Source organism: Phalacrocorax carbo, chromosome 9 (assembly GCF_963921805.1).
Source record: "Phalacrocorax carbo chromosome 9, bPhaCar2.1, whole genome shotgun sequence".
Lineage (NCBI taxonomy): Eukaryota > Metazoa > Chordata > Aves > Suliformes > Phalacrocoracidae > Phalacrocorax > Phalacrocorax carbo.
The window spans coordinates 32,968,433-32,979,988 of NC_087521.1; the positions used below are offsets into that span (position 1 = coordinate 32,968,433).

The 11,556-nt window shown below is 55.8% G+C and overlaps 1 protein-coding gene across 1 annotated transcript; it reads right to left on the reverse strand.

Annotated features, from left to right (window-relative positions):
* Positions 1–9,916: 9,916 nt before the first annotated feature.
* On the reverse strand, positions 9,917–10,960 carry LOC135314921 (inositol 1,4,5-trisphosphate receptor-interacting protein-like 1). The gene has a single exon (XM_064459975.1). The coding sequence runs from the start codon at positions 10,958–10,960 to the stop codon at positions 9,917–9,919; it is 1,044 nt and encodes a 347-aa protein (XP_064316045.1).
* Positions 10,961–11,556: the final 596 nt, after the last annotated feature.

The window sequence follows — 11,556 nt, forward strand, 5'->3', positions numbered from 1 at the left end:
GGCCTGCGGGAGGAGGGAGAGAAGGGGTTGAGTGTGGCTGGAAGGGAGGGAGGTGGTGGCGGGGGGAGCTGGGGGCAGGGAGGAGAGGGGGCAAGGCAGCTGGGAGGCAGCAAGGCCTGCGCCCACCCGCGGCAGCGGCATCACCGTGCCCTGCCCAAGGCGCTCCCACGAGCGGCTGTGCCCTCGATGCAGGGTGAGAACCCACCCCACCGGGGGCGCGCGCTTCTGCCCCGGCCCTCGTCCAGCCCAGCCTCTGCCTGCGTGCGCACTCACCGCTGGCCCAGGCTGTACTGGGGCAGGGCGTCCTGCTGGCGCCCCTGATAACCGCCCCCATTGTGACTCGTCCCCTCTGCTGTCACAGGCGCCAGAGCGCATCACGGGCACGCCCGCCGGCCAGCCCCGCCCCTCGGCCCCACCCCGGAGCAGCAACTCACAGCTCCCCAGGCAGCCAGAGCCCTGACAGCCAGAAAGCGCAGACCCACCCGGCAGGACAAGGCCGGGTGACTCGATTTGGGGAAATTACTTTATTAACAATCAACTCGGTTCACTTGGGTAAGTCGATATCACGGTGGGCGCAGGCTTTTCCACCGACACCTTGATGACAGCTGTGATGCCCCTCCTGACCACCATACCCCTGTCAGGCTGGCGCAGGAGGGATTTCCTGCTGCGGCTGCAGGATACCATGAGATACCTGCGCTGCTGCCTGGAGGAGAATCGCCTTGACCACCTCTTCTCTGGCAATGAGAACATGCCCCAGGAGATCATCTTGCCCCCTGCCTTCCAAACAGCTGAACCCCTCAACCTTTCCCAGGAAGGAACGCTAGTTAATTAAAACAAATTGCTGGTTAGGGAAGCTCTTCTCTCACATTCCCCGTGACCTTGGGCCAGCTGGAGTGGTAGACCTATTCAATGCTGCTTTTTCCTCAAGAGGGATGTGGAGAAGTGGCTGTAAGGCGTCATCACTGTAGTTTGCAGTTGTGGGAAACCAACAGGTCCAGCTATCAAGCAGTGACACTTCTCCACGGCTCTTAAATTGACAGGAGGGCTTCTGGTGGTCCAGTTCAACCTTCCTTTGGGACTGCCCCACGGCCACTTAATCTGTAGCTTTCAGGTACCGCAACAACAGGATCTATTAGGGTGCAGAGGATTGTGGGGGGTTGGGGTGCAGTTTCCTGGGAAGGACTTACAGCAGAACCTAGGCATCATGGCACTCTGGACACTTGTGCCAGGGTACAGCGAGGGCCAGCCGCTCCCTCAGGGCCTGGAAGTCAGGAGCTGAGTGTGCTAAGACAAAGGCCTGTCCCACCACCTCCACCCAGGTAGTGGGGCAGGCCTGGAGACCCTTGGCAGGTTCACTCATGCCTGCAGATCATCAAGCAGGTTCACGGTGATGAGGCAGGATGAGTTCAGGCCAGGAAGTCAACCTGCAGCTCAGGGCTGTGGGGACAAGGCCAGGCCGAGGCCAGGCTGGGATAGTGGCCCACTGGTGGGCCTGGCTCAACGGAGCCCATGGCCAGGCCAGGCAAGGCTGGGGGAAGCTGGAAACTGACAACCTGAAGTGTCGCTCTGACGGGGACTGACAGCCCTGGTTTGAGCTGCAGGGGGATTCTGGGCCATGGACAGGGCGGAGGGAAGGCCTGGGGGGGCTGGTCAGGGCCCTGGCAACCATGGAGGCAGCGTATCTCGTAAGCCAGTTAATTAATACTTTTTGCTCCTAAGCTAGGAGAGACCCATGACACCGTTTAGGGACCAGGGAAAGCGAAGCGATGCAGACTTCTTGCACGTGCGTTATTTACACAGTCGATTGCAGGGAAACCCACGTAGTGACATCCAGTGGCAATGGAGTGCAGGGAGCATTTCCTGCCTGTGACATGACACGCTGAGACAGGGTTTTCTTATGCCGAGTCCTGCTCTTGCTCCTTTCCACTCCCATCACGCCCACAGTTCAGCCATTTCCTTTTTCTACATATGGTGTTAGCTATCTTGCTTCGTCCTTGTGCATTCCCTGTCCTTTGGCAGATTATAGCCTGAAATTAACTCCAGTTTAATGGAAAAGGTTATCAGTTGCCATGGAAATGCCTTACCATGTGATTGTGGTTGTACTTCCTGTTGTGCTTAGGGCTGAAACCATTAGACGAGCCTTGTTTTTACACTTGCTTACAGTTCTATAGATATCTGTTACTCAAAACTGCGGACAGAATGTTCAGTCTTCTAACACAGGTCATTTTGGTTTTTATGCTGTGATCTTATGCCAAGCTGTTAAACACTTATGCTAAAGCTTTCTGCAACAGACATCCTCAGACTTCCTGGTTTGTTATTTAAGAACTGCAAAGCCAAATTCCTGCTGATAACTATTAACTGTCAAGGAAATAGGTTGATTTCCATGAACAAAGAGAATGCTGAAGCTGGTCGCTTGCCTTTGCTGGCTGGCTGATACTGAGATAAGAGCTCTAGGATGCAGGAGGTATGGGCCGCTGTGCCAGGCAGCCTAGCACGGAAAACTGCCCAATGCTGGGTGACTCTTGGCCTCAGTGTTAGCGACTGTAAACAGCACCTCCTTTTCCTCAGGGGTATACCTGCCACCACTAATAGCTCATCTGGGGATCTGTGCTGGCTCTTTCTTTGTTCATCGTATATATTAGGGATTCCAGTAATGCAGTTGATTGGTAATAAAGTAATAAATTAATGAAGTAATTTCCCCTAATCGAGTCACTGTTTTGCCAGTGGTGGTAATTGCTGAGTGATCTCCCTGTCTTTATCGAAAAGCACTGCATTTTGTTGTCATTTTCTCCTCCTGCAGTCATGTGGAGCGGCAATGATTGAGCGGTTTGGTGAGACCTGGTGCCCAGCTGTGCTCAACCACTGACAGTATCCATGGCACATGTCACCGGATCTTAGGTTTGGTGAGGGTTTCAGGGGTCTTTTGTCTGCTTTGTAAGGGGAGCCATTGGGCTATCAAGCTATGGATGCTTGAAGCAGCTGTGAGTTGCTGCTCCGGGGTGGGGCCGAGGGGCGGGGCTGGCCAGCGGGCGTGCCCGTGATGCGCTCTGGCGCCTGTGACAGCAGAGGGGACGAGTCACAATGGGGGCGGTTATCAGGGGCGCCAGCAGGACGCCCTGCCCCAGTACAGCCTGGGCCAGCGGTGAGTGCGCACGCAGGCAGAGCTGGGCTGGACGAGGGCCGGGGCAGAAGCACGCGCCCCCGGTGGGGTGGGTTCTCACCCTGCATCGAGGGCACAGCCGCTCGTGGGAGCGCCTTGGGCAGGGCACGGTGATGCCGCTGCCGCGGGTGGGCGCAGGCCTTGCTGCCTCCCAGCTGCCTTGCCCCCTCTCCTCCCTGCCCCCAGCTCCCCCCGCCACCACCTCCCTCCCTTCCAGCCACACTCAACCCCTTCTCTCCCTCCTCCCGCAGGCCATGGCTGCCACAGAATTCCTCATCCGGGTTCTGCTAGGGACCATTTGGTACCCGCAGAAGGTCGGTGATGAGCTGGATGAGGCCACGCGTGAGCGCATGCAGCAACGTGCGCAGCTGCTGAGCCTGGAGATGTCTCGGCTGCTGCAGGAGCTGGAGCAGAGCAGCCAGGAGCAGAGCAATGTGGCCTGGGGAGCTCTGCTCTTTGCTGCCTTGCAGCAGCGACAGTTCTGGGCCATTGCTGGAGTCCTGGTCCTGCTCTTTGGGCTCTGGTGGTGGCTCAGCAGAAGGAGCCATGAGACCGACACATGCAGCAAGAAAGGCAGTTGCAGAAAGAAGGGGCACAGGCAGGAGCAAGAAGGAAAACCCAGTGTTGCTCTGGATGTGGGCAGAATTTTGGCGGAGCGCCTTCTGGACGTGCCAGAATCATTTGTCATGGTGGAGGAGCTGGTGGATGAACTTCTGCGTACCTGCCGAAGACTCTGCAGGAATAGTTTCATGCCGCGACTGATGCCAGCCATTGGGGAGGGTAGTTTCTGCCAAGGCTGGAGTCCCCGTGAGGATGACGCCGTCTACCGCCTGCTCGTGCCCCTGCAGGCCCCCCGCGGGCACGCCTTCCACCTCGAGCTGGGCACTGATGAGGAGATGCCGGCAAGGAACTCCCGCCTCCGCGTGGAGCTGGTGTGTACCTGCACGAGGGAGCGGCTGGTGAAGGACATGCTGTGCTTCCTCCACCACCCCAAGGAGGAGCTGAGGAGAAATCAGGGTCCCAGCCTGCTAGGCACCCTCTGCACCGGCCCCTACCTAGACGTGGAGAAAACCACACGTTGGTTCCAGATATTGGTACGTGCAGCCTGGCGGGTTTTGCCTCGGTCGCGACACAGCCGCCTCACAGTGCTGCCCTCCAGGCGCTCCTGCAAGCTCCGGGTTGTGGATGCTTCTGATAGTCTCCTCCTGATTGAGATGCTGTTTGGGGTGCAGCAAGGTGACTCGGACACCTTCCTGAGCATCGAGTAGGCAGAGGCCAGGCTTACCATCAGCGGGACGTGGCCAGAGAGCTGTGCTATGGCAGAGGTGCACATCTTCACGCACAGGGCCAGGCGTGGCGGCACTCCCCGGGCAGCTGGTCCTGCAGAACCAAGCACGCTGGACACGGAGAACACACAGCTCCGTCAGCAGTGGGAATTGCTGCTGCGCCTTTCCTGCGCAGAAGAAGCACGCCCTGGGGAGTGGGGCCCCATGCAGCTGAAGGGGCCGTTGCAAGGAGGCTTGCGACAGAGACACCCGTTGCCTGCTGGACGGTGACTGCCCTTCCTCTCTGAGAGACACTGTCCCCTCCGGGACCTTTACTCTGTGCCAAGGTGCCAATAAATCGTGTCTTTGAATAAACGCTGATTCTGCGAGTGTCTGTGCACCACTTTGTTGGGGAACATGGGCACGGGGTGCTCCCTGCTCAGCTGGCGCAGTTAGAGAGCATTTTGCAGAAGAGCTGATGCAGTGGGCTCTGGTTTCGCTGATTGTTTAACTATGGCCTGCCCTGTCCGTGCTCCTGCCATGGGCCTCATCCTGCAGAAGGGCTTTGGGAAATGAAAGCCTGCCACAGCATCTGAGATACTGCTTCGCAAATGCCTCTGTAGATGAGAATGGGTAGGTATTGGATAGGTAGAATATGTCTGGACCTATTGTATAAATATAATGAGGTAGCCGGCTACGTTATGCTTGATTTGTGGAAAACCACCGAGCAGCCAGGCTTGCGCAACCCTGAAGTAAATTAGCAATGTCTCTCCTGAGGGTGTGATTATCGACTCGTTGCACACCGGGCAGCGAATCCGCTTTTCGGACAACATCTGTGCGCCTGACGGCCTTGGGCTGCGCGCGGGAGGCCCTGGCCAGCAGGCAGCAGGTCTTGGGAGAGTTGGGCGGTGCTGGCTGTCCCCGCAACCGCTTCCAACCATGGGAAGTGTTAGGAAACTTTTGCAACTGTCCCGCACCGACTCAGGAGAGAGGCTAGGGTGCAAAGTACAGAATTACAAGAGAAATTCTTTATTCATGCGCATGAGGTGTCCCATGCAAACTGGGGCACTCCAAACGTGGTTTTACACGAGGTTCTTATACCTTTCTCTAGCATTCAGGCACAACGTGATTTGACCAAGCGCTACTTAACACGCACATACTACTATTTTGCAAAGCAGCCGTCGTTCTGTGGCATCACCATCCACCTGTTCTTTCTGGATCTAAACGACCCTGGAGTTGGTCTTGCTACAGGTACTTATCTATGACGCCAGCTAACGGGAGGCTTTCACAGAGGTGTTTGTTAGAGGGGCTTGGATGCAGATGTGACCGTGTGGGATTGGAGAATTCAGAGCACGGGAGTAACGGACAGCATCCAGGAACTTCAAGCGGGCAAAGTTGAGCCATCACCTGCATTAGAACCGGTGCCACCAGGAAAGCACGTCAGGTATTAGCAATTGGAGATTCTATGAGTGTGGCGAAACACTGGAACAGGTTGCCCAGAGAGGTGGTAGATGCCCCACCCCTGGAAACATTCAAGGTCAGGTTGGACAGGGCGCCGAGCAACCTGACCCAGTGGAAGATGTGTGGAATAATCGGTGGGGGTGACTTAGAAATTAAACTTATGTTTTTAGAAAAGGTACAGCATGGAAGAGTCTTGCAGGGTAGCGTGCGGCTGACAGGTGAGCAATCCATTCCATGGAAGTCCCCTAGGCTCGTAACCTTAGATGTCAGCGATGCCAGGAGAACTTGGTGTTCTGACTCTAGGAGGATTTGTCCGGAGGGTGGAACGGTGTGGAGACACCATGGCCAGGCTCCGTGACCACGGAGCTGGTACACTGCACATTTGCCCAGGCTCCGTGACCACGGAGCTGGTACACTGCACATTTGCCCAGGCTCCGTGACCACGGAGCTGGTACACTGCACGTTTGCTACCCCGAGCCAACAGTCTGTCATGGTTTTGACAAAATGCTGTCCTTTTTATCATTATAATACCAAAACACACCTCCGTCCCAAAAGCTACTGCTACAAAAGTTTGCGGATACTATCCTTCAAGGTCCGAGCCTCCCCGTAAGAGGAAGCGGCGTATCCAGAAAGTTCCCAAAATAAAACCAATAGCAACAAAGTCACTATTAAGCAGGCATTCTTTATTACAGCGCTGGGCAGCGCTGGGGATTGCTCCACCACGAGTGCTCCAGTGATTCGGTAAACTTCCACAGATTATTATGCTATAAAGTCATGCATAGTCATAAGGTTCCCGAGGATTCATTAACGTATGGAAAAGTTCAATCCGCGTGCATAGTTGTCTTTTTAGTGGTCTTCGGGGGTCCTCCAGTGGTCTCCGATGGTCTTCCTCACCTGTCCGATGGTTGAACTTTGGGTTTCCTTTGCCTATATATAGTCACTGAATCATCTCATCAGTCCTTTGGCCTTGGACTATCACAAGAGGCTGATGCTTATCTCGGCACTGATGTCCCGAGTCTATGTTATCGATGAATTTACGAGCTTAGTCAAGGTCCTTTTAATCCTATCAGGCACCAAGTGGCATTCTTCAAATACCTAACACTATCTTTGCAAGGGAGGAAGCCACAAGACAAGAAGGATGCGTACAATTAGGTCTGAGTCAGGGACTGTCAGGGGTTTAGTCCTTTCACTACCTGCCTCTAAGATGCAACCACCCCTCACTGGGCAAAGCAAGGGAATTTTACACCAATCATAATAAAGGTGCGTATGACTAGAGTCACTCAAGCTCCACCTGAAAGGTAAAAAATAGTATAAATTAGGTTAAGGGAAAAAGGGTGTTGGGGAAGATACCATCGCGTACCACTCTGACTGATGTGCTGAGTACAGCGGAGCACGTCTGAAATATCTTTACGCTAATGCGCACAGCAGGAGGAATAAAGAAGAGGAGCTAGAAGCTTTGGCCCAGTCCCAGAGCTAGAACGTCATCGGCGTACGCAAAAGCTGGTGGGATGAGTCCTGTGACTGGTGTGCCGTGACGTGGCAGACGCTTACGGGCTCTTCAGGAGAGAGAGGCAGGGCAGGCGAGGCGGAGGGGTTGATTCAGGGAATGCATAGTTAAACGTCACCAATGCAATCTAGTGTAGCGCAACAAATGTTGGGGCCCGGAGCCAAAACTCAGCCAGGATAACGAGGTAGCCTTGGGCTGTAAGGTAACAGGCAGAGCTTGCACGATGACGGAAACTTGTTGCTTTGGGGGAGTCAGAGGGGCGTCAGGACAAGAAGCGCCTAAACAAAGTTATAAGGACGCTGCAGAACTACCAAACTCCTGTCTGGAAACCACCCCGTGATCCCTGAGGTTCCCCTCAGAAGCACCCGGGACAAACAGGCAACAGCCTCAGACTGCCACTGCTGTAAGGGGCCTCAGGCAAGAATGCACCCAAGGATGTAATCTTCCCAAGCCTGATGGGGAACATCCTGGGGGGGATGCAAACAACCTAGCAGCAGGTGCCACTCAAAACCAAGACAAAAGGAGCTAAGGACATCTCCATCTAGATAAGAGTCAGAACACCCGTTGAAACCAACACCCCTTGCAATACACTGGCAAGATTACTGGATGGGCCAACTCATGACCGACCATATGTGGAAGAAGGGACTTAAAATGCATGCGTAATTAAGAGGCAAGTATTATAATTAGTGCCAGGAAATCTAATGCGTATGTATATAACTGAGCAATATAAGCTTTGTCCATCAGGACTTGCAGTGTGCAAGTCAAGAGGAGCGACGCCCCTTGCACCCAGGGCTGCAATAAACCTACCTGCTTTATAACTCTCCGTGAGTTGTAGAGTTTGTTTCCGCGCCTCAGGGTAGCACTGGGTGGAAAGGAGGGGCTGGACTGTGCACAGGGCTTGCAGCTGGGGACGGCATGGTTGAGAGCCGCCGCCTAAGGGTGAAGGGGAAAGCAAATAAAGCGGATGCTTTTGTGGCAGCCTACCACTGACCATCCAGCCAGGGCGATGCCACCGATGAATTATTGGACTAGGAAGTAAGGGATATCTCTGGATCAACTGCCCTCTTCCTTATGGGTGGTTTGAACTTCCCAGGCGTCAACTGGGAATATCGTACAGTGGACGCAAACAGGTCCAGGAAATTCCTGAAGCACACTGAAGATAACTTCTTGGTTATCTTAGCAGGTGCTAAGGGGGCCGACCAGGAAAGGTGCCCTCCTAGATTTGTTGCTTGTAAAGAAAGAGGGAGTGGTGGGCAATGTGGTGATTGGTGGCTGTCTTGGTCTTAGTTACAGTGACCACGAAGTAACGGAGTTCCCAGGCGTTGGCGATAGAGGAAAGCTGCCAGCAGAACTTGGAGCCTGGATGCGGGGAGAGGTGACTTGGGGCTGCTGAAGCAGCTAGTTAGTAAGGTTCCCTGGGAATCTGCTTTCACGGGTATTGGCTGTCCATGGATGCTGGCCACTTTGTAAGAGCCATCTCTTAAGAGCGCAGGAGCAGGCAATTCCAAGGTGTCAGAAGTCAAGCAAGTGGGGCAGAGGGCCGGCTTGGCTGAACAGGGATCCTCTTCAAGAACATAGGTGGAGAAGGAAAGTGTACGGACACTGGAAGCAAGGAAAGAGAGGCGACACGGGAAGACGACAGAGATGGGGCTTGCCACTGTAGGGGGAAAATCTGTGCAGCCAAAGCTCGGTTAGAGTTCAAGCTGGCCAGCACTAGGACATGAGGAAATGGACTGACGCTGCGTCAGGGGAATTTCAGATTGGACATTAGGAAAAGGTTCTTCACTAAGAGGGTGGCTGGTCACTGGAACAGGCTCCCCGGGGAAGCGGTCACGGCAGCAAGCCTGCCAGAGTTCAAGGGGCGTCTGGATGATGCTCTTTAGTCATATGACTTAGTTTTAGGTAGCCCTGCAAGGAGCAGGGAGTTGGACACAATGATCCTTATGGGTCCCTTCCAACTTGAGCTATTCTATGGCTCTTTGACAATAATCTGAGGGCCGCTGTACAAGGCTAGCAAGTTTCCTGGTAACCCAAGCCGCAGGGAGGTGAACGCTTCCTGTAAAGGCAGGTCTGCTCAGCAGAACAGGGCAGTAGTGAACGGCTTCTTTGTTTTGCTTTACCTGGCCACGTAGCTTTTGCTGCTAAACTGTCCTCTCTCAACCCACAAGTCTTCCCCCTTTCACCCTGCTGATGCACTCAGCCTGCCCACTGTTGGCAAGGGATTGAGCAGCTGCGTGATGCCAAGCTGTACCTACTAGGATTAGCCTGCACCACCTGGGAAGGCAAGGCCCAATGAATCACTGAAACCAGAGGGCACTGCACCCGCTCTTCTGCAAAATGTTGGCCGACTGTGTGGCAGCTGAGCTGTCAGCACCCCATGCCCGCATTCCCCAGCAAAGTGATGCATGGAACCTCAGGGACGCAGCGCTTGTGTGTTCAACAAGTGATTTATTGGCATGTTGGCACCTCTGCCATAGCACAGCTCTCTGGCCACGTCCCGCTGATGGTAAGCCTGGCCTCTGCCTACTCGATGCTCAGGAAGGTGTCCGAGTCACCTTGCTGCACCCCAAACAGCATCTCAATCAGGAGGGGACTATCAGAAGCATCCACAACCCGGAGCTTGCAGGAGCGCCTGGAGGGCAGCGCTGTGAGGCGGCTGTGTCGCGACCGAGGCAAAACCCGCCAGGCTGCACGTACCAATATTTGGAACCAGCGTGTGGTTTTCTCCACGTCTAGGTAGGGGCCGGTGCAGAGGGTGCCTAGCAGGCTGGGACCCTGATTTCTCCTCAGCTCCTCCTTGGGGTGGTGGAGGAAGCACAGCATGTCCTTCACCAGCCGCTCCCTCATGCAGGTACACACCAGCTCCACGCGGAGGCGGGAGTTCCTTGCCGGCATCTCCTCATCAGTGCCCAGCTCGAGGTGGAAGGCGTGCCCGCGGGGGGCCTGCAGGGGCACGAGCAGGCGGTAGACGGCGTCATCCTCACGGGGACTCCAGCCTTGGCAGAAACTGCCCTCCCCAATGGCTGGCATCAGTCGCGGCATGAAACTATTCCTGCAGAGTCTTCGGCAGGTACGCAGAAGTTCATCCACCAGCTCCTCCACCATGACAAATGATTCTGGCACGTCCAGAAGGCGCTCCGCCAAAATTCTGCCCATATCCAGAGCAACACTGGGTTTTCCTTCTTGCTCCTGCCTGTGCCCCTTCTTTCTGCAACTGCCTTTCTTGCTGCATCTGTCGGTCTCATGGCTCCTTCTGCTGAGCCACCACCAGAGCCCAAAGAGCAGGACCAGGACTCCAGCAATGGCCCAGAACTGTCGCTGCTGCAAGGCAGCAAAGAGCAGAGCTCCCCAGGTCATGACGCTTGGCTCTTGGCTCGTCTGAACCTGGCTCCTTTGCCTCTGGCTGCTCTGCTTCAGCTCCTGCAGCAGCCGAGACATCTCCAAGCTCAGCAGCTGCGCACGTTGCTGCATGCGCTCGCGCGTGGCCTCATCCAGCTCATCACCAACCTTCTGCGGGTACCAAATGGTCCCTAGCAGAACCCGGATGAGGAATTCTGTGGCAGCCATGGCCTGCGGGAGGAGGGAGAGAAGGGGTTGAGTGTGGCTGGAAGGGAGGGAGGTGGTGGCGGGGGGAGCTGGGGGCAGGGAGGAGAGGGGGCAAGGCAGCTGGGAGGCAGCAAGGCCTGCGCCCACCCGCGGCAGCGGCATCACCGTGCCCTGCCCAAGGCGCTCCCACGAGCGGCTGTGCCCTCGATGCAGGGTGAGAACCCACCCCACCGGGGGCGCGCGCTTCTGCCCCGGCCCTCGTCCAGCCCAGCCTCTGCCTGCGTGCGCACTCACCGCTGGCCCAGGCTGTACTGGGGCAGGGCGTCCTGCTGGCGCCCCTGATAACCGCCCCCATTGTGACTCGTCCCCTCTGCTGTCACAGGCGCCAGAGCGCATCACGGGCACGCCCGCCGGCCAGCCCCGCCCCTCGGCCCCACCCCGGAGCAGCAACTCACAGCTCCCCAGGCAGCCAGAGCCCTGACAGCCAGAAAGCGCAGACCCACCCGGCAGGACAAGGCCGGGTGACTCGATTTGGGGAAATTACTTTATTACCAATCAACTCGGTTCACTTGGGTAAGTCGATATCACGGTGGGCGCAGGCTTTTCCACCGACACCT